Source organism: Centroberyx affinis, unplaced genomic scaffold, assembly GCF_046629955.1.
Source record: "Centroberyx affinis isolate AG114_WGS23_722 - 3 ecotype Tasmania unplaced genomic scaffold, CSIRO-AGI_Caff_v1 ptg001277l_1, whole genome shotgun sequence".
NCBI lineage: Eukaryota > Metazoa > Chordata > Actinopteri > Beryciformes > Berycidae > Centroberyx > Centroberyx affinis.
Genome location: NW_027279786.1, coordinates 18,831 through 41,386, shown reverse-complemented (window position 1 = coordinate 41,386; position 22,556 = coordinate 18,831). Strand labels below are relative to the sequence as shown.

The 22,556-nt window shown below is 42.6% G+C and overlaps 2 protein-coding genes across 2 annotated transcripts; both read left to right on the top strand.

Moving 5' to 3' along the window:
• Window positions 1–796: 796 nt before the first annotated feature.
• Window positions 797–17,198, top strand: inppl1b (inositol polyphosphate phosphatase-like 1b). Its single transcript, XM_071525241.1, has 27 exons — window positions 797–933; window positions 2,656–2,719; window positions 5,424–5,562; window positions 5,747–5,864; window positions 6,052–6,192; window positions 6,432–6,505; window positions 6,672–6,781; window positions 6,961–7,098; window positions 7,243–7,357; window positions 7,466–7,566; window positions 7,654–7,756; window positions 7,860–8,056; window positions 8,564–8,681; window positions 8,861–8,957; window positions 9,123–9,261; window positions 9,415–9,514; window positions 10,014–10,102; window positions 10,533–10,614; window positions 11,255–11,344; window positions 11,441–11,554; window positions 11,635–11,723; window positions 12,715–12,802; window positions 12,923–13,075; window positions 13,492–13,573; window positions 14,216–15,011; window positions 15,122–15,237; window positions 15,986–17,198. The coding sequence occupies exons 1-27, from the start codon at window positions 797–799 to the stop codon at window positions 16,077–16,079; spliced, it is 3,684 nt and encodes a 1,227-aa protein (XP_071381342.1). The 3' UTR covers window positions 16,080–17,198.
• Window positions 17,199–20,282: 3,084 nt separating this feature from the next.
• LOC139648967 (P2Y purinoceptor 4-like) lies at window positions 20,283–21,377 on the top strand. The gene has a single exon (XM_071525242.1). The coding sequence runs from the start codon at window positions 20,283–20,285 to the stop codon at window positions 21,375–21,377; it is 1,095 nt and encodes a 364-aa protein (XP_071381343.1).
• Window positions 21,378–22,556: the final 1,179 nt, after the last annotated feature.

Here is a 22,556-nt window from a genome sequence, read left to right as displayed (position 1 = left end):
GACTGAGTTCCATCTGGTATGTGTGTGTGTGTCTCTCTCTCTCTCTCTCTCTCTCTGCTGTATGCGTGTGTGAGTGTGTGGGCGCTGTGTGTGCTGCATGATTTGTTTGTTTTGCCATTCTTGGTTCTTCTTTCCTGTTGTTTGCATGTTGCTGGGGTTTTTGTTTTGGGACAGGAGGAGGGCCTGTGTTTGTGGTTAAGCTACAGGCACTGTCATTGCCCCAGGGGTGGCTGCTTTCATTCAGGCTCTGTTGCACTTCACTCTATTTTCTCTCTCTCTCTCACTCTCTCTCTCTCTCTCTCTCTCTGTCAGTGGTATGAGGGTCTGTGCTTGTTGGAGCAACACATCCACCTGTGTTCAGCAACTTGCAAACAAAAAGTGAAGCGCTCTCTGTCTCTCTAACAGGAGGACGTTCTCGGCGAGGTGGGCTGCTGGTCACGAGGGAAAATGTTGTTACAGTAGACACACATGACAGTCAGTTGGATGTTTCTTCTTTCTTCCTCCAGTCAGTTGGATATTTCTTCTTTCTTCCTCCAGTGCGACAGGATGTGAAGGACCCAGCAGGGAAGCGCTAGCTGATGTGGACAAGGTGATGTCTCTCCACGGTCTCCGTCTGAGACATTGATCATTTGGACCAGGATCATGGGAAAGCTGTAAGCGCTGAAGAGCTCAGGACCACACAACTGGAGCGACTGAGCGAGTCTGACACTGACTGGGTCTATGTCATGTCATGTCCCTTTTCCTCGCCTTCTGTGGATTATCTTAATGAGCACACGCTCTCTTAACACTGGTCACCATGGCAACGGCAACATGGTATCATCGTGACATCAGCCGTGTGCATGCGGAGGACCTGTTGGCACGGGCAGGCAGGGATGGAAGCTACCTAGTAAGAGACAGTGAGTCTGTGCCAGGAGCCTACGCCTTGTGCCTGCTGTGAGTATAACACACATTCATACACACACACACACACACACACACACAAACACAGTACATGCACAACCACACACACACACACACAAACATAAACAGTCTCAAACAGACAACCATGCAGTAACAATTTACTAACTAATTTTCTCTCTCCTCTCTCTCTCTCTCTCCTTCTCTTCTCTGTTTTTGGTTTTGAGCTTTTTGAGCTTTATTTAGTAGGTAAGCCATTTTGGCTTCTGTCATCTCTCTCTGTCACTCTCTCTCTCTTTTTCTCTCTCTCTCTCTCTCTCTCTCTCTCTCTCTCTCTCTCTCTCTCTCTCTCTCTCACACACACACACCTGCTCAGCAGAGAACAGCCTGTTTCTCCCAGCTGGCACACTCCACAGTTATTATCTATGATTTATTAAGCTCTATGTTCCGTATAAGAACTTTTATAGGTGTAACATAGAGCCCATTTCATTTCAGTGCATAACAACTTTTAGAGCTGTAACTGTAAATGTGACTGTAAATGTACAGCTCTTGCGATGTGGTTCTATGTGGAACCCCTTTATGTTCAACTGAAAAGAACTGGAAAATACTTAAAGTGGTTAAGTGGATGTTGACTGTCTACAGTTCAGAAGTCATCCATTTACCGGACATTTCATGTAGAGTAGCTATTGAATCATATTGTTTATGTCCAATGTTATGGTTGTTCCACTTAGGATTTGAACCCAGGACCTTCTACTCCACCTCTTTAAAACATTCAAAGTATTAAATATTTGATCCACCCAGGATGTCTCATAGCAGCAACCTTTTGCAAAAAGGTTTCTTCAGACAAAAATAAGTTCTACGTAGGACCATACTTAATTAAGACCGCTTGTGAAACTTTTGGATTTTGGCATGTAGGATTGGAAACTATTCATAAACTCAAGATTGCTGCAGAATGTCTCCATCTGTGAATGGATTCAGCAGCTTCTCTCCCCCTGTCATCTCCATCAGTTTCACGTTCCTCTGCCAGCAGGCAGCATAGGAAGCGCTACGGCTTAAAGGGCCGCTTAAGGGCAGGGCCAACTTCACACACACACACACACACACGCCCTCTCCGGAGCGGAGGCCGCCCTGTCCGAACACAGGCCATCTCAGCCAGTCCAACCCTGGCTCAGGGCTCCCTGTTTCCCCTCTTCCCCTCTGTCTTCCCTGGGGCCCCTGGAAGAGGGCGGGAGCTGCAGCGACCACACTGCTCTCTCCGCTCATCAGCCTGAGCCAGACACATTCCTGAAAGCTGAGCCCGGCTGCTCACAGCGCTCCCTCTGCCCCTTCCTTCTTTTCTCAATATCTCATTCCCTCTTTCAGTTTCTCTAATTCCTCTGCACCTTTCATCTGTATTCTCCTTATGTTTTTCTTGTCTCCCCTTGGTTCATATGATGTACTAATGAACAGTGCTCCTCACCTCTGTCTGTTGCCTGAAAGTGCTAAGCATCAACAAATCCCTCTGACATTATTGATGGAGATAGTGATTTTTGTGTTCCTCTTACACTGTAGATCTAAAACAAACCACATAATTTGTAATCTGTAAAATCACTGGCGCCTTGTTGAGAAAGTTACAGTGTTGTTAACTAGAACAAGACATCTGGTCCTTATTTCAACACTAAATTGAAGTACATTTTCCCTTTGAATGTTGTTTGCTCACAAACATTCTGTAGTAATGCGCTATGTCAGTAGTAACAGAGTTATTTTTGGTTTTCAAAGGTTCCAACGTCATGTTCACACTTATCGTATTCTCCCTGATGCAGACGGCCTTCTAGCAGTGCAGGTGAGTGGCCATCCCAGTATCACCACATGACACTGTATTCTCTATCTCCACAACGAGGAGCAGAGGAAGAGAAACACAATACACAGCCGAAAACCTTGGTACAAACTGTACATACAGAGGGAACCACAGCCAGCCAGATGGAGTTCGAGGCATCAAACAATGGCTTGTTATTGGCTGTTGTAAGGAGAACAGCAACGTGTTTGTATTTCCTTTCTGTGCTGGTTCTGTTACAACTGCAGTAGCCTTGTTGTTTGAATGCCATCTCTACCATGTGGCCGCATGCTTGCAGCATGATCTCAGCAGCACAGAGGAGAAATTGTGTGTATGTCTCAGAGATTCCTACTCTACCCACGCACTAGGTCATTGACCAATGGGTGTGTTTATTGGTTGTGTGTGTGTGTGAATGTACTATGGTGTTTGTATTATACTGTACATAATGGGTCTGTTGGATGTGGCAGAGTTTAAGGCAGTTACGGTATGTGTGTGTTTTTGATACTCTGACCATTTAGTTAGCAAACCACTTAATTATTAAAGTTAAGAAAAGCATACACACACACATACACACACATACAGACACACACAAACAAACAGAAAGTAACACAAAAGAGACAAACCACAAGCCAGCCTTGGCATTTTTTAACTATGTCTGCACATTAAACTCCAATGACAAGAATTCAATAACAATTGTCTACCGCTCATTTACAAGGCTTTGACTGCTTTGGAAAAGTTCTCTGTTTTCAAATGAGGACTCCCCAAACTCTATTTCAGTCGTTTTTCCACTGCCATCAGTAGAAGCCTCCAATAAGCACTTTTCCCCTCACTGGATTTGCTCCACTTATTCACAAAGAAGTAGCACGCTTGACTTTTTGTTTTTCCAAGAGGGCCATGAAGATATTTTGGGCCTATTTTGTCTCTCACTGTCCCATATTCCTTTTCATTTCTTTTTAATTGCTTTTCAAGAGTTCCTTGTGGGATGAAAAATACTATTTGAAAAGTTCCTGGCAAAAGACCCAGGTAGCTTGTGCCAAAGAATGGTTTCTCTCACCGCACAATGAAAACAAAAACTTCTAAAAAAAGACACAGGAAAAGAGCTTATTTTGTATTATGGTCTAGTGTGTGCCATGTTGATTTTGTGCATGTGAGTGGGTGTAGGTACCTGTACAGTATGTGTATGTGTTTATTTCATCTTAATTCTGTGTTTGTACTGCTTTGAGTGGCATTAGAGTGTAATTGTGCAGGTTTTTGTGGACGGTATCATAGTAGGCTTCCCTGTGGCTTAAATGTGTGAATGTTTGCATGTAAAACTTCCTAACCATGTGTTTTCGGGGTTCTTAGACTGGTTGGGCAGTGGAACACAGTGAATCATGGCAGCCAACCACTGCAGCATCCAGGAAGTAGTTGTCAGTTGTTTCACCTCCTCAGAGGGGTGCAGGGCACCGCTCTCTGAATCCCACTGGGACGCCTCCTTCATCTGCATGTGACTTTTTCTGTCATGCAAATAGATACTTCTGCTTAGTTCCACCAAGCGAGAGGGGGGGGTGGTGCTGTGTAGACACATCCAAAACATGACACTACAAATTCAGATTACACAGCACACTCAGACATTATTATATTCATAATGTTGAGATCATTTTAATTGGCATTCCAAAAGCTAGGAGTAAGCTGTTTCAATGAGCACACAGGAGGGAATGTAATAAAGTGGAACATAAAAGGAAGGCAAATAAATTAAGTCGTCCATGACATTTTGTAAGACTTTATATCAAAGTTTCAGGGTTAAAGATGTTAGAGGGGCTTTTTTTGTATCTCATATTAGAGAAATGTTACAATTCTATGGACTTGTTTAAGGTAGACTGGCTCATTACGCTCCATCCCTGGTGATCTATTGAAGCCTCTCCTTTGAAGTGCAAAGAGTTGAAGAAAATGTTGAGAATTAGCTAGTAATATTCTAATGGCAGTGGATTTGGGTTATTAGTTTTATTAGTATTAGTATTATTATATTTTATTATCGTTTTATTTTAGACCTTCTAGAACGTAGTGTGGCCTTTGACACTGTGGATCACAGCTTAGTTGATTGCCTGATTCCTGTGTTGGCATGAAGGCAAGGCACTGCACTAAATTGATTCAGCTCATATCTTTCTCATAGAATCAGGCCTATCAGGCTCAGTTCAAATCAGAAACTCACCATCATCATCACATTACTTGTGGAGTTCCTCAAGATTTTTCTCAAATTTTAGGTCCCATATGTCTTTCTATTTACATGCCCCGTCTTGGCCACATTATCCATGGACACAATAGATCCTTCCAGTGCTATAGTAACGATGCACAGCTATACTTATCCCTTAGATACAGAAATTCAGATAGCCCCAATTCCCACCCTTATGGTGATGTATTTGTTTTTTGCTGCTGCCCTCTTTATTTTGTGTGCAGCCTTGTTTTGTTTGCATAGATAATAAAGCACTTTGTATAAGTAAAACTGATATGCAAATAAATGTATTAAAGGTATTAATTTCAGATGTTATATTCAAACATTACTGAATGTAATACCAGTGTTTTGCATGCTTATGTGTCCCTTATCATCTACATGTATTTACAGTTTCTGTGGCCTTTCCAGGTTGTGTTTGGAGTAACCACAGCCTGTGAACATGCACACATGTCCATGTGATATACATACTGACTTTTGTGCATATGTGTGTGTGTCTCACAGACAACACAGGGGGTGCAGGTGAACTGTTTCCGTACGCTGGAGGACCTGGTGCTGGGGTACCAGCATCCCCATAAGGGCCTGGTCACCCCTCTGCTCTACCCTGTCACCCGTGACACAGACACTGGGGATGAGAGCTCAGGTGGGCCCACATCCTGCTATTACAACTAATCACTAACATGCTAAATACCTACATTACCATGCATCCTCTATCATTTATCTAATACAGAATGTGTCACTGAGGCTCAAACCTCCCCGCACCAGGACTGCAATATGGATTGTCAACTTGTTTGAAAGGTTTAATTTCATGTTTTATGGATGCACAGATGATGAGAAGCCACCCCCAGTTCCAGCCATCAACACAGGTCCTTCCACAGGGCCACCAGCGACACCAGCCCCTCATGCCCTTTTCCTGAATAAGTTACAGGAGCTGAACACATCCAGGTACAGTTATCTAGCTTAAACACAAACTCAAATACAGAGCATTAGAAATAAATTGTCCAAAAACTATTCCTGAGATGCTTCACACAGGTTTATCCTGCCTGATAAAATGCTAGGAATGTAGCCTACATGAACAGCTTGCAGAGAGCTGTGACAACTGAATTGTACCTCCTATCTCCTGTCCTCACAGCATGGCAGGTGAGGTGATTGGCCTGCTCAGTGACTACCTGTTCAGTGAGCTGCCTCTCGACATCGAGAGTGTGCATAAAGGTGCAACGAGTCTTCGCCACCTTCAACGCACTCTGGGCACTGCCTGCCAAGGCCTCAACAGGTGTGCATCATTCTGCTCCTACTGCTAATGATAAGACAAAAATTTCAAGGGAAAGTGAAGACCAGGAGCAGTTTGAATGTAGTAGCTGGTTGCACTATAATGCAGTACAATGCTCCTGGGATGCTATCTGCATTGAGTGATCTGCATTGGGTTTTATCTTTCAGTGGATACTAGACAGTTTGGGTATGAATGATTCCTTGATCTGTGGTCATGCAGCAAAAGTTTTGTTTGATCTACAGTGAGATTGACCTGACACTGTCAAGTCTGGAGACCCTGGCCAAAGTGTTCGACCATCCCAGCTGCCCTCTGACATGCGCCAAGGCACAGGTACAAAGCAAAACATGTAGTATGCTAAGAACAGTAAAGGCTACACAAACTGTGGAAATTCTGAAACAGTACCCCTCTCTAGTGCTCTTAGTAGAAAGTGTTGCAAGCAAAACTGTATAAGATCTGCATTAACATTCATATGCATCATCAAGTTGCATCTATCTTCTTGTCTCTTTGGAACAAGGGTCCAGAGATGGAGCTAGACAGCCTGCTGTCTAAGATTACAGCATTGGTCAGCCTCCTTTCCTCGCTGGAGAAAAGGGTATGTTTACTAACTGGGTATATCTGAAATTCATAGCCCTCACAGTCTTGCGACCTTCAGCAGCAATGGTCAGTTGTAAGTTATGAGTATTAAGTAGAAGTTGTCCCGATGACAAGAAGCCAAATGTGTTTATGATGGACAGAGATAGGTCAATTCTAATAAATTCTCTGCCCCTGGAGGTGTTGAAAGCACTACAGGATGCGGTGACCAATCACAATCTAGCGGCGCAGCCTGCCCCGCCCCCTCCTGAACCAACACCCGTCACTGTGACCTCTGTCAAGAACCATGCCAGGCCAATGCCAGTCCACTCCTTTCAGGTAAATCAATGGAGAGGGGCACTTTATCTTGCAATCTATAAAATCCTGCTAATAGCCTGTTATTCAATTTTATTTTACCTTTACCTTAAGATAATTCTCTAACTGTGTACAGGTATTAACAGTTGTGTTTCTTTGTGTGTCCAGGTGAAGATGGTGCGCTATGGCAGACAGACAGTTTCTGTGGATGTGGACTCAGGAGTGCTGCTCTTTGACAGGAAGGCTGGATCATTTGGCGTAGAGACGGTCTCACATGACCGAAGTAAGCAAATCTTTATGTGTTACCAAATTCTATCTTTCGATTTAGCGCCTGTCACATTTCTCATGCTGATAGATGTGCTCTACTGTAGCATGTGTCTTTGTGTGTCAGTCCTGCAGCTTGTCAAGTTCCAGAGCAGTTCAGCCAAAGTGCGCATGGTGGTTGACAGCCATCACAACACACCACGGGAGCTGATGTTTGAGAGTGCAAGGGTAAGGCAGAGTTATAGTCTTACTGTTAATTGGATACCAGTGTTTGCTGTCCCATATTTCACTGAGTTATTGTGTCGTCTCTTGCAGAAGCGTGAGGCCTTCTGCCAGCTGCTACAACTGATGAAAACCAGACACTCCCAGCTGAGTGAACCTGACCTGGTCTCTGTGTTTGTTGGCACCTGGAATATGGGTAACAACAATTGTGCCGATAAACACTAAGAGTCGTTAATTAATTATTAAAGGAAGAGACTAACATTATTCTGATGATTTATCATGGTGTTTTGTGTGCGCAGGCGGTTCCCCTCCCCCTCGCAGCCTCCAGTCGTGGGTGACCTGCTGTGGCTTGGGACACACCCCAGATGAGTCCACCGCCTTGCTCCCTCATGACATCTATGTCCTGGGGACTCAAGAAAACCCTCAGGGGGAGAGAGAGTGGACAGAGCACATCAAGGCAACCCTTCGCAGCTACACTCACATTGACTACAAACAAGTAAGCATCCCTGTTTCCTGCTTCAGCTCTCCTGTTGATCTTTCCACTCTTTCTTCCCTGTGAATAGGGTGCAGACATTATACGTTATAGAAGCAAAGAAAGTCACTAATTAATATTAACATGCCCAAAATAGGTAAGAGTGGGTAAAGCAAAGGTTCCCTTGTAATGTTCATTTCTTAGGATATATTGTACAATCTTAGGAGTTTCATTCCAAAATTACCTATCCACCACTTGATATAAATGACACTTGTTCTTACAAAATGATTGCTGATTTGAAAGGAAAACTCCCCAGGGAATATGAGGTTATCTTTTGAGGAAGCCAATATCTATATTTTTTCATGCACTGCATAATTTGTTTCAGCCAGCATTTTCCTTATGTAGTTTATTTTTTATATAGTTTTTTGCATAACAATTTGCAATGAAACCCTTCCTGTAATAGTATAATCCTTGACTGGTTGGACTATTCCTGTCACCCCTTGTAATGTAATGTGGGACTATGTCCTGTAGGTGGCAGTGCAATCCCTCTGGAATATGAGGCTGGCTGTGTTTGTGAAGCCGGAGCATGAGAGCCGCATCAGCCATGTGAACACAGCCAGTGTGAAGACTGGCCTGGGGAACACACTGGGTACGCTGCCCTCCATGATCTCATCATCCAAAATGCCTCAGCTCAGATAATCACACAAAGCAAATACAGAAAGCATATCACATCATGGCCAACAGCCAAAAATATCAGTACATGATTAACGGGAACAAAATGTGTTTTCGTTAACTCAGAGGTTTGACTGGGTATTTCTGCTGTTTCAGGAAACAAGGGGGCCGTTGGCGTCTCCTTCCTCTTCAGTGGAACGTCTTTCGGGTTTGTGAACTGCCACCTGACCTCTGGAAGTGAGAAAGTCCTTAGGTATGTTTTTATTGTGAAGATAAAGAGGTGTATGTGTACTGACAGAGATGTGTCACATTGTGTGTGAGAGTGTGTGGAAGCGTGCCCTTTTCATGTCTATGCTTTGCAATAAAAAAGGGGAAAATATGATTTACAATCCTGTCTTGTAATGTACATCATATTCAGGAGGAACCAGAACTTTGTGGACATCCTCAGACTGCTTTCTCTGGGTGACAAGCAGCTCAGTGCCTTTGACATCAGCCTGCGCTTCACCCACCTCTTCTGGTGTGGAGACCTCAATTACAGACTGGACCTGGATGTACAGGTCAGAAAAACAGTCATTATTTGTATGTATTTCATAGCTCCCCCTTTTCAGCACAGTGCTCAAATGTAAAAACCCTCCGCTCATACTGAATATTGAAAAACTCCAGACATTCACCCTCTCCTCCTGCTTCTCCCTGGCCCTCCGTGCCTTCAGGACATTCTGAAACATGTGTCCAAGAGGGAGTTTGAGGAGCTCATGTGTGCGGACCAGCTGACCCGAGAGAGGCACAAGAGGAAGGCCTTTCTCAATTTCAGTGAGTTCCACCCTCATATTGACCTTTGTCCTATATTGCAAACTATGAATATTGTATTAGAAATTAAAAAACTAAAAAATTAAATCAAATACTGCAATTGTCATTATTTTCTTCATCCTTTGATTCAGTCCTGGGTCAAATAGTATTTTCAAAAAATGTTTGTTATAACCTAATTGGAGTACTAGGTGAGTGGGGTTTACCATATTAGGACATATTGAATAGTGCTGTTGTTGTCCATCACAGACAATATTAAAATTAAAATGAATATTAAAGTTAAATTGACTTTTGAATACCTTCCTGTGATTGTCTGGCAACTTTCTGGCCCTCACTGTTTTGTCCTCTGTGGCAAACCTCGTATATTTAGCATCGAAGTAGGCTAAAATGAGCAAACAAAATGTATTTGCAAGTACTATTTTTCCAAGGTCTGATTTGAATCTGCCTTTGCTTTCCTCTTTATCACTCTCCACTTTGTACGTTTTCTCTATTTGTCATGGTTAAGAGGAAGAGAAGATTGCGTTTCCACCCACCTATCGGTATGAGCGGGGCTCTAGAGACTGCTACCTATGGCAGAAGTACAAGACTTCAGGGGTGAGTCTGTTCCCCTAGCAGAGTTACAGGACAGGCAGAAGTGACAGGACCTCCTCATCACACTGTGCATCTTAATAATTGTTCTAAATGACATTTTTCACAGTCTGACACTATCATGTACACTTTTAAGCTATAGTCCCCAGAAACATTCCAAGTATACCGATGGCTCACATCTTAAGATATTTTTATGTGTAACCTAATCCCAATTTACAAGGTCTGTAGGGTATAGGTGACTTTGACAGCAGCTGCCATGACCACTAAAAATAGGAGGTTAAGAATTACCCTGTACTGAAAAGGGCATGGCTGACATAACAGGAATGGAGCGCACCCTCCATTGCATATTTCCATATCTGCCATACATTATATTTTCATTATTAAACACACAAACGCATTTTTTTTTTTTAGATATAACCTAATTCTGTTTCTATAGGTGCGAGTCAATGTTCCATCTTGGTGTGATAGGATTCTGTGGAAGTCCTATCCAGAGACACACATCATCTGCACCTCATATGGTAAGCTCCAGAGATCAAAACAAAACAGAAAGTATTCAAGAAAGCTTTCTCAAGAAAAGGGAATGGATAAGACATAATGAAACAAAATGAAAAAAAAAAAGCAAAAGCAAAGGAAATGCTTAAGACTTAAACTTAGGCAATGGATTTGATGCGGCATTCTCAAATTAGACATCTGCGGGCATTTCTTTCATTGTTTTACTGTAAAATGCCAGTCGCCCTGCAAATGAATAACGGTCAACCCCTACATCCTGGTCTGTGGTCCATACAGACAGAGTCATTTCCTCTCATTCAGCCAAAGCCTCTGTTTCTGTCTAGCCTCAGCAAACTATCAAACCAGAAAAAACTACCACAAAGTGCAGAAAGCATCTAATATGGCTCAGACCATTGTACTATTTTTTGCCTCTAAAATTGCCTTTTTTCCTGATCTTGCTGACTGCTGAGCTGCCTATTTCACATATCAATATTGAAATCTATCAAAATGTATTTCCAAATCAATCAGAGGAATTTCAGTTTTGCAATTTCAAGCTATATACTGTTACATAATTTTTGAAGCATGAAAAGGGCAAAATATTTAGTGTTGTTAATGCAATTATAGAGTGCTGTAATATTATGATTATGACTGGGACTTGTCTCTCACCAGGTTGTACAGATGACATCTTCACAAGTGACCACTCACCTGTTTTTGCCACATTCCAAGTAGGGGTGACGTCACAGTTCATCTCCAAAACAGGTGCTGTCATTGTTGTGGCTCTTAGGACACGCAATCAGATGTAATATGATTGAATCCCTTAATTATGTGACCAGTGTTGCCCTGCTTTTCAAACAGACCCAAATTCAAGCATGGAGAGGGCCTGGATCGAGCTTGAAGGCGTCGAGGCCATTGTGAAGACGGCAAGCAAAGCCAAGTTCTTCATTGAGTTTCATTCGTGTTGCCTTGAAGGTATTCTGTCAAATCAAAAGTAGTCATCATTTTATCTTAAGCATTACAAGGAAAAATTATGTGCATGTCTTTCTTCACAGAGACACGACGCTCAAGTGAGAATGACTCACAGAGCTGTGACGTGCCCGGGTTTCTCAAACTAGCCTGGTCCTCCAAACAACTGCCAAAGGTTAGACGCTCAGTCTATTTGGAAATGGTTGAAAATACCAGTGGTGGAAGAAGTACTCTGATCCTTTACTTAAGTAAAAGTACCAATACAGCAATGTAAAAATACTCCATTACAAGTAAAAGTCCTGCATGAAAAATCCTACTTAAGTAAAAGTACATAAGTATTAGCAGCACAATGTAGTTAAAGTATTAAAGTAAAAGTAGTGGTTTGGTCCCTCTGACTGATATTTTATTATATATGACATCATTAGATTATTAATACTGAAGCATCAGCGTGTAAGCAGCATGTTACTGTTGTAGCTGCTGGAGGTGGAGCTAGTTGGAACTACTTTATATACAGTTAGCTAGTTTAATCCAGTGGTTCCCAACCTAGGGGTCGGGCCCCTCCAAAGGGTCACCAAATAAATCTGAGGGGTCGTGAGATGATTAATGGGAGAGGAAAGAAGAAAAAACAAAGTTCTGACACACAAATCTGTTTTCAGTTTTTGGACTTTTTCTCTAATCTTTGATTTTTGCTGAAATATTGGATAATTTGAACATTTACTGAAATTAAACCATGTGAGGTTTAGAGGGAAAAATCACTATTTGGTGGAGCTGTTAACAACTCATAGACATCTGAAATGTGACCCCGACTACACACTGCTTTTTTTAAGACGTCAAAAGCCAAAAAGGTTGGAAACCACTGGTTTAATCTTTAACAATGTGTTGTATTTTAAAAGCTTGTTATATTATCCATTGTGTCAAATCTCCATCTGAAAAGTAACTAAAGCTGTCAAATAAATGTAGTGGAGTAGAAAGTACAATATTTCCCTCTGAAATGTAGTGGAGTGGAAGTATAAAGTAGCATCAAATGGAAATAAGTAAAGTACAAGTATCTCAAAATTGTACTTAAGTACAGTACTTGAGTAAATGTACTTAGTTACTTTCCACCACTGGAAAATACGTCATTGAAGTCAAGCTGTTAACTTGTGTTCTGTTTATGTCTGGCACAGCTTCTTCCAATTGTGTCCGACATGGAGTATCTTCAAGATCAGCACCTGCTGTTGTCTGTCAAGTCATGTGACGGGTTTGAGTCATACGGTTGGTCCCCGGCCAATCCATTTTGTCTTTTAACTGTCCCAATTCATAACTTCACTCCCTTGTGGTTACTTTGTTAATCAGTGCCCTTAATCTTAAGAATAATCTCTTTAATTGCTGTAGGTGAATGCTGTGTGGCCCTGCGCTCACTTACTGGTACATTAGAGCAGTTTGAGACGTTTCTGAGTCACCGGGGTGAGGAGATGGGCTCCATAAGGGGGCGGGTCAGGGTCCACGTGCCCACGGACAGGCGAGGAACACGGGAGAGGATCTACGGTGGGTCAGCCAGAACTGCTACTCTCCTACACTGCCCCTTGCTTGCACTATCACTTCCTACTAAACTTTTCGTCTCGACTGTCACTGCATTCTTTGGCTCTCCTGTGAGTCTCACATTGCTTCCTCTATTTGGTTCCTCAATGATCCGTGGCTTGGCTTTTCACTTGCTGGTATCTTTCGACCGCTTCCTCTTTTGGCTCCTGGTTGACTGACCCTGACCAGATGCATCCTGAGCCTCTGACACAGGACAGATAGAGAGTATTTTGGCATCAGGTCAGGCCCCACGACAACACACACACAAACACTACCATGCTATGGCATCTCATACTGACCTAGCCTTTATTCTCCACACACAACACACCGACTTTGAAGAAGTCTTCCTGATTTTGAAATTTAGTGTCACTTGACTTTTTCAGAGTGGTTCTGCTTTGAGAAGGATGAAAAGGGTCATGGGAGGGGACACGTGTCTCCTGGATCTACACAGGCCCCAAGAAACAGGTGAGGACCTCTTGTTATTTCTTAGCATCAGTGTAAAGCACCAGAACGCCTTCAGCTCACAAGCAATAGCTTGCTAGAGAACTTTGAAAAACTCATCCAGTTATTCAGCAGTTTGCATGTGAAGTCACATGCCCACTTTTCCAGGTAGCAAGATTTTGTTTGGGATGTTTATGGATCCTTTTGATGTTGTGAATACACATTTAACTGCGAAGTATGTCCACATCAGAAAACTCAAGTTTGGATTTACTTTTCTACTGCATACATTTATTTTGAAAAACTTGACAGAAGTCCATTCCAAATTGCTGTTTATATTTGAGCAGGTGAGTTATACAGATATTATCTAAACTACAGTGGAAAAATAAGATAATTTTTGCATGTTATTACTAGTTCAAAATATTATCAATAAGTAAAAAAGATTTGCTGATGCATACTTTGAACAGTGAATACAAGTGTTTAACAGTCATATGTAAGCCTAGTGAGTTGAGGGCTTTCTACTGTTACTGTACTGTTACTGCTACTAAGTGCTATATAACACGTTATGAAGTTTTGTGAAACCACTTTGAAAATCGAGGATGTGGCTAGTAATGTAGAGGTGAAGTTCAGTTAACAAAAGTCTCCTTAACATGTATGTGTTCATTACAGGTCCTCAGCAGCTCCTCCCAAACTAACCCCCAGCAGCTACACCAATCCTGCCTACTTCATCTTTGAAGGTGTGTCAGTGCCACGCAGGGTGGAGGAGGCCCCAGTCCAGCGAAGGGACCCTCAGGTGATCTGGTCCGGAAATGAGGCCTTGCAGCTCCCAAAACTCGCAGGAGGGCAGGGCTTTGACAGGAAGTCCGCTCGCAGGTCAGACTTTACAGAGATTGAGATACCAGCCATCCTGCCCCCTTACACTTCAACCAATGACCTTCATCCACCCCAAACCAACTCCTCCTATCAACTTTTCCCAACCAAAAACCCATCTCCCATACCTCCTTCCCCAAGTAACACCACCGCACAATACCAGGAACAGGCGTCACCACCCAGAGTGAGATGCCTGGGTAAAAAGATTGTTCAGGACTCCATACTACCAGTAAAGAACCTGAGGAACACCTATATGAACCACTCAGCCATCATTAGGGAGAAAGCCAGAAGGGATCAACCTCAGCTTCACCCAGAGAGGACCAGTCCTATCCGGGGGACCAACGCCCCCTCTCTCTTCCCCTACACTCCTACTCGCTTACCGCACTGTCAGGCCTCAGTCCCCTGGATGGTGGAGCAGCAGCCCCCCGGGCCTCTAGGGGACAATTCCCTTACGGCCTTGCAAATTGCCAAGTCCCTCAGCGAGGTGGACTTCTTTCCCACAGACCACAGAGGCCCATCCATACCCAACCAGAGGCCATGCCAAAGGAATGGTCCTACCATGCCTGCTGAGAGGGGTTACAGCTGGGAGAAAGAAGTAAGATATAACACGTCAGTAGCAGACAAAGACATTTTTTGAAACAACTGACCACTGGCTCTCTGTACAAGTTCTAGTAAAAAAATACTCTCTGTTTTACCTCAATGCAGGTGTCTGTCCTCCAAGGTGCACCAGAGACAGTGCGGGAGCTTCTCAGTACTCTGGGTCTTCAGAAATACACTCTGGGACTCAGCCTCAGTGGCTGGGATGATCTGGATTACTTCAGGTAAAAAGAGTTTGAATGACATGTTCTACATTCAGTCCACAGATAGGCTTTTTCTTGGCCTTATTTCAACACCCTGGCAAATGGTCAGGGTCCACGTTTTGGTCCAGTAGCTCAGTGAGTTGAGCATCACTCTGTCACGGTAGAGGCTTGATTCACACTAGGGCCACCCATGCTTAAATGTAGCCACTTATGGTACACACAGAAAAATAAAGGTGCCGAAAATGGTTCTTCAGAGTGATGCCATAGATGAACCATTTCTGGTTCCACAAAGAACCTTTCAGACCTTTAAAGAACCATTTCTGCACTCCTTTGCTAAGACACCTGCATTGTGTTTTTGTTTATCTGCCTTTGTATAGCCTCATTTGCAATTGCAAAAAATATACTATGGAGGGTTTGGTTATTTTCCACATTTATGCCATCACCCACCATCCAAAACCATGAAACCTATTCAGAACCATTAGAGCCATTATTGGTTACAGTTCGCACCTTTATTTTTCTGTGTACTTTGGATAAAATCATCCACTAAATTAGGTTTTTAAGGTTAAGTAAAAATGAAAAAAACAACAACAACAAACAAACTTGATATTGTCATATATAATATTACATTCCATCATATACATCTATAAAAAGATGTTGGCACAACATGCATTTATAAAACTAGTATTATAGTTATAAATATAAATTGGAAATGAACTGCTGTCTGATATTTTCGTCATGTCTGATACAACGGCCTGTGTCTTCTCCACAGTGGGATCACAGAGGAGGATTTATGTGCTGCAGGAGTGTCTAACCCTTCACACCGACGCAGGATCCTAGAGAACCTACCCAGGATCTGGAACTGACAGACAGGGATATAAAGCATGGACACTTACGAAGACCCAGAGTCTGTTCCAGCCCTCTCACTAAGGATTGGGAGAACTGTTAGAACTGGGACCTGAAGAGAGTAGATATCGATGACAGACATCCGGACTCGACCGCAGACCTGCCATCTCTTCATTTACTGGCTCAATACTGTAACAATGGTTTGTCTGTGTAAACAAGGCATAGGGAACGTAACCCAGGAAATACTCATTGCACAGCCTGCTCTATTCACCTATCCATCTTGATAGATAATGAGAGAGGGTGAGAGATGTGAATGGAAAGCTTGGTTTAAGACGTGTATCTCCAATACAAATATTGATTATGGTCTCAAGGTCTCATAGATTTTTTTAAATGACTTTTAAATGGCCATAAATATACAGTCCTTCATTTTTCAGTCTTCATTCAAGGCTAGTGTTTACCATTCACACTCCTCCCACCCCCTGTGTGCTGTTATTGATCCTGGATCTGAGCTTGTAAAAGCCCTTGATTAAACCTATGGAGCATATAATCCATAGCTGTACATATCTACTGGAACATCCTCTGTAAAGTTAGTATGAGGGGACTTATGTACCACATCTCATTTTGTTTACTGTCTGATACTGTTGCTATCTTGTCACTTAATCAGTGCCTCTGTCCACTGTGCAGCTTTTATGCCGCCTTTTAAAACTAAAGTGCATAAAGCAACTCTTGACTGTCACTGAGCAATCACGAGTGTCAATTCATGCTGCCATGCAATGCTGAGAGCAGAAAAATCTCTTCTTGATGTCAGCTCCATTTCTGTGCTCATCTCACATCATCATGCTATACTGTCCTTATGCTGTTTAGTGTCACTTAATTATTAATTATAATTAATTATAATTATTAAATATAATTATACTTATTGCTCTAGCTCTGCTTGCATATGGGTGATATTTGTAGAATGAGCAACTTTACTCCGGTAAAGAATTTCAATATCTTAAAAAACAGAGGTGTTTATTCTACAATGAACTTTATACTGTATCAGATGAAAATGTTTTGCTCCCAGGTGAAATTCTGCAGTGGATGATCCCAAAGTGCTTGGTGTCTTCATGTTTGCTTTGTCTTGATATAAAAATATAAAACAATCCATGCCAAGTGGATTTTGCTTCTCTTTATGTTGCAGCCTCACAGATGCCAACACACAATAGCAGGAAAACAAATCCACCTTCACTTTTTTACCATGTTATGAGGAAGCTTTAGCCAAGCATCGTAGTCTTTATGTTTCATCAGATTGCACTAAATATAACAATTCTTCAGTCAGCGTCAGTACTTTCTCTCTCACCCTAGTTTTGTTCAAGGCAATAAGCATTTTTCATTTTGTTTGAATGGCCTCTATTGGAGGTCTTCTTATGCGCATAGTGAATGTTTCTTCACTCTGCATGACGGAACAAGAAGAATGTTTTCCGCTGTTAAGATATGGAATTACAAGAGTTGTCATGAATTTGCCCATGCACAAACATGAGAAAATTGTATTTGTCAGCTCAGTTAAATGATATGCTGCATACAAAAAGATTAGACACCTGTGAATTTGATCCTAAAAAAAACACTGATGATATTCTGGTCTGTGTGTGTGGGTGTGTGTGTGTTAGCATTTATGTAACTTTCAGTTGGAGTAGTTAATTATTATGGCATGAACCAACACATCCCTCCGCTCTCTGACAGCAGGTATGTGTCAGTGACCTCTAAGGCAAACCTATAGTCACACCAGACCGGTCTGGGCTGTGGTGATGTCATCATCTCTGGGGATGCTGGGAATTTTGGCAACACGTAATTCAAAGGAAACGGTTGCAAAATCCAGTCATTTTTTTTCTCTTGAAATCCATGTGTTAAAATTAATAGGAGTGTCATTTGACATTAACATTCTCATGATCATGCAACAGCATTTTTATAAAAAATAAAAAAAATGGGTGTGTACAGGCCAAAAAACAAAAACAAACAGCCTTGAAACAGGAAAAAATGGAGAATAATAGAAAACAATCTGAGGAAAAGACACAATTGTCAATAATTTACATAAACAAATTCCTAAACTAACCCTAACCCTAAACTATATTTTTATTATATTTATCTTTGTTTGTATTTTAACATGTATTCTATTCTCTGTGAACTCCACCCTGCACTCTTAGCTGAATGGGTTTCTGATGAAGAACATGCTGTGTCACTGGCCCACTCACATTCCAGACATCTGAACCACAACCACAGTGACCCATACACACAGAAACACACATCGCTACCAACAAACTGACCCATGCACTCGGAAACACAAACAACTTCCACCAATTTCACCCTTACACACAGAGACACACATATTGAAATGTGATGTGAATTCAAAGTAGTTGCAAATAATTCTTAGTGCTTTTTTTTTTTTTTAACCTGCATGGAGTACCAGATATGTGTCATATACTGACCATATCAGGATAATTCAGATTGTGTTAGATAAGCCAGTCATAGAAATGTATCCTCAATTGAAATTCAAATAGTCAGTGACTGTTCCTTGTGGGTCCTTGTTCTGCCAAACCACTTATCTGGCATTTAAGCAGGCTAACACAAACCATTAAAAGTATTTGAAAATACTATGTGAACCAGGTGTGATCATAACACTGTTTGCTCGCTGTAGCTGGAAAATGAGAAGGAATGCATGGCAAATGGCATGCAGTGCCCAGTTTGACACTAATGACCTGGACTTTGAGAGCTGCTGTGCTATTGGTGCACTGAAAATGTTTTGTAGGCACGAGAATATTATTGTTTTAAGCTATTTATGACTAGGAAAAAATATTCACCCTTTTGTGAATGTGTGAATCAGTGAGTGATGGGGATCTTCTTCAGATGTTGTCCTCAATGAGCCATGAAGTTTGGCTATTTTCCTGTAGGCGTTATTCCATACAGATGTGCAGTGCATATGGTCTTGTTTTTTTGTCCTTAGGTTTTAGAGAACTTGTAACGTGAAAGCCTCACATGGCCTCTGTTTAAGTAATCTGATTTATACTATCTCTGTCAACTATTATTCATCCTAACTTCTTTTATTTCTTTATGATCACGCTTTAGGCCTATAATTTCACGCTTTATAATACTATCCCAAGAATCTATAATAAAAAAAAAAATCAGAGATGACGTGGGTTGCTGAGCAGAAAGATGTGTCAGTCCCTCACTGCTCCCACAATAATGCAGTTGTTGCGTTTTGTAGCAGCCATATACTGTACAGCTGTGCAAATATTAACTTCTATAAAGTTAAAGCTGTAGACTTTATCATCCACTAGCATCAAGTGTTGCTGTGGTGGAAGTGAACAAAAAAAGAGGTAAATAGCCTACACGTCTCTACATTTGAAAACAAAATGGTAATGGGCTACAAGGGTTAAAAGTAATATTTTTGCAAGGTGGAGTATGAAATCAGTATGTAGTATTAAACGAGTCATAGTATCTGTTTCAGAATGTCATTTCACTATTTTGAAGTCCTGACTTTGACTGGAGATTTTTTTTTAGGTGCCACTTTTGCTCACTCAGCGATTGCGCTTCCCATTTCAGCCGTAGTATAGACGATCCGTGCATCCTGCGCTCAGTGTTGATTGAATAAACTGTCGTTGCAGCGGTGCTATGGGCTCCAACACGACATTCACCTAAACTTGATATCTAAATCTATGTCTACAAGTGCTTACCTCATTTGCTCCGGCCGGACTCGAGAGGGACGGACAAGACGCCAGGAGCTGGATCTCCGCTTTGTGAACTGAGCAGTGTGGAGTCACGTTGTAGAAACAAGACGACTTCTATGTTACACTGGGATCAGGACCAGCCCGCCAGCGATACTCGGCTATAGGATCGTATTAGGGTAAGTAGCCCACACTGGCATAACTCGATTTCTAATATTTATGTGAACAACTAATATCGATCAAGTGTAATATGTTTTGTAACACGTTTAAAAAAGTAACCCCATAGTTAAGCACTGTTGAAAATCTAGGCATATTCGTGTAAACAGTTTCCCATCAAACTTGGGTCAACACATTTAAAATAAATGAATAAATATACATTTTAACTATTGACTCTACAATGACAGATCGACCAGATTGCTGTGTGCTTGGAACATAATATACAGTCTACATATTTCTAAAGCTCTTAATTCCTTCAAAGGTGTTGTCATCTTCTGTCTTGGAGGAGCTGCAGTGAGAAGGCAGATCATGGACTTAGTCTTCTCCAGCCATGGCAGACAGAACCAGTCGATGGTCTTCACTTCATACTTTAACTCCAGCTGCCGCTTTGATGAGGAGTTTAAATACATCCTGCTGCCCGTGTCCTACAGCCTGGTGTTTGTGGTGGGCTTGGTGCTGAACGCCACGGCTTTGTGGCTGTTCCTCAAGATGCGCCCGTGGAACCCCAGCACAGTATACATGTTCCACCTCGCCCTGTCCGACTTCCTGTACGTCCTCTCCCTGCCCACCCTCATCTACTACTACGCCAACCGCAGCCACTGGCCCTTCGGCGTGGCCGCCTGTAAGATTGTGCGCTTCCTGTTCTACGCCAACCTCTACTGCAGCATCCTCCTCCTCACCTGCATCAGCGTGCACCGCTACCTCGGCATCTGCCACCCCATCAAGGCGCTGACCCTGGTGAAGTCCCGGCACGCCCACCTGGTGTGCGGCCTGGTGTGGGCCGTGGTGACGGTGTGCCTGGTGCCCAACCTCATCTTCGTCACCACCTCCAAGAGGGACAACGACACGCTGTGCCACGACACCACCAACCAGGAGAAATTCGAGGAGTACGTCGACTACAGCTCCGTGGTGATGGCGCTGCTGTTTGGCGTCCCCTTCCTGGTCATCATGGTGTGTTACTGCCTGATGGCGCGGGCCCTGTGCCGGCCCAGACGGGGAATATCTGCCAACCAACAGGGCGCCGCCTCCCGCCAGAAGTCCATCAAGCTGATTGTAGTGGTGCTGGTGGTGTTTGCGGTGTGCTTCGTTCCATTTCACATCACACGGACCCTCTACTACACCTCTCGTGTTCTGGATCTTAACTGTGAATTTCTCAACATTGTCAACTTTACTTACAAGATCACCAGGCCGCTGGCGAGTGTGAACAGCTGTATTGACCCCATCCTGTATTTCCTGGCTGGGGATCACTACCGCTCCAAGCTGAGGACAGCTCTGACAGGGAATAGACAGACCAACACCAGCCGATCACCTGACTATGTACAAACACAGCCCAACAATAACCATGACATCGCTCTGGTCTATAAGAACCCAGCCCTCAAAGCCAGTGAAGACACTGAGAGATAAAGGGAGGAACTCTCATCCGGACACATATCATCATATATTCTCACCCTGGTAGAAATCCAGTGTATTAAAGATTTCTGTTCTGGGCACAGCTAACATTTCTGACACCACAGTTACAAGCTTTTTGCTGATTTTCTCTAATTTTGCATTAAGAGGCTTAGAAGTGAGAGAGCTTCCTTTAAAATTCATCATTTATGCATTATCACTCCACCAAATCTGTCTGTTGCTATTACATGCATAAAGAATACCATGATTCAATTCCCCCTTTCTAGAGGCTGCGGTGTTAGTAGGACCAAGTTTAAATCCTTTTTACCAGAAGAACAAATCAGTCTTTGTACCTCTCAGCCAGCCTCAGCCTCTCCTACTATTACCACAAAGGAATGCTCACACAAAGCCTAATATACAGTATAATACAGTGTAGTACAGTGTGTATAGTAACTATAATCAATGCTCTTGAATTGAAGACAACTGTGCCTATATAGAGCAATGATGTTCATTCAGCCTTTATAGGAAGATTACTCACTGAGAAACGTGTGTAAAAGATGCTGACAGGTCACAGGTGCTGTAAAAATAGTAAATCATAAATGATTCAGCCAGTGAATTATTGTTATCTTGATGAGGAATCATAAATGGACGGTGCATTGGCAGAACTAAACATTTAACTAGGTCTCAGACCAAACATGACAGAGGTTGTCTTGCTATTGTCTCAGACATGAGGCAGTTGTGAGGCAATGCTTTGTGTATTATCAAAAATGACGGTGTGAGTGACCCAGAAACTGCAGCTACAGCCAGCGTATAGCTCCCGTTCCCAGCTGTTTTTGTCCTTCAGCTCTGAGGCTCTGCAGCTGCGAGTCGCTCCACTGTGAGGAAAGCAGAGAAGAGGTGTAGGCTGGACAAGACGTCTCTATCCAAACCGGCCCACGCATCATTAGGGGGGCGAGGAGAGGGGATTTTCCTGCACTGCCCCCTTTGGGATTGATAGATGGAGATTAAACGACTGTTCTTTCATCAATCTGCATGATGTGAAGGCAATGTTGGAAAGTTTTACTTAATGCTACAGAGCTTTTACAGTCACTCCATGTGGTTTGTGTTGGTGCTGTTTGTGTCTATGGCAGAGCAGATGTATTCACTGTCAGTGGGACAGAGGTGTTCTCAAGTTTTGGGGTGCTGAGAGTCTTCAGA

Excerpts from the sequence above, each read along its gene's own strand:
- inppl1b (XM_071525241.1), top strand. The coding sequence starts at position 797 with ATGGCAACGGCAACATGGTATCATCGTGACATCAGCCGTGTGCATGCG. Across the intron at positions 7,099-7,242 it reads TGCCAGTCCACTCCTTTCAG|GTGAAGATGGTGCGCTATGG; the intron begins GTAAATCAATGG and ends TTGTGTGTCCAG. Across the intron at positions 11,724-12,714 it reads CCTCCAAACAACTGCCAAAG|CTTCTTCCAATTGTGTCCGA; the intron begins GTTAGACGCTCA and ends TGTCTGGCACAG.
- LOC139648967 (XM_071525242.1), top strand. The coding sequence starts at position 20,283 with ATGGACTTAGTCTTCTCCAGCCATGGCAGACAGAACCAGTCGATGGTC.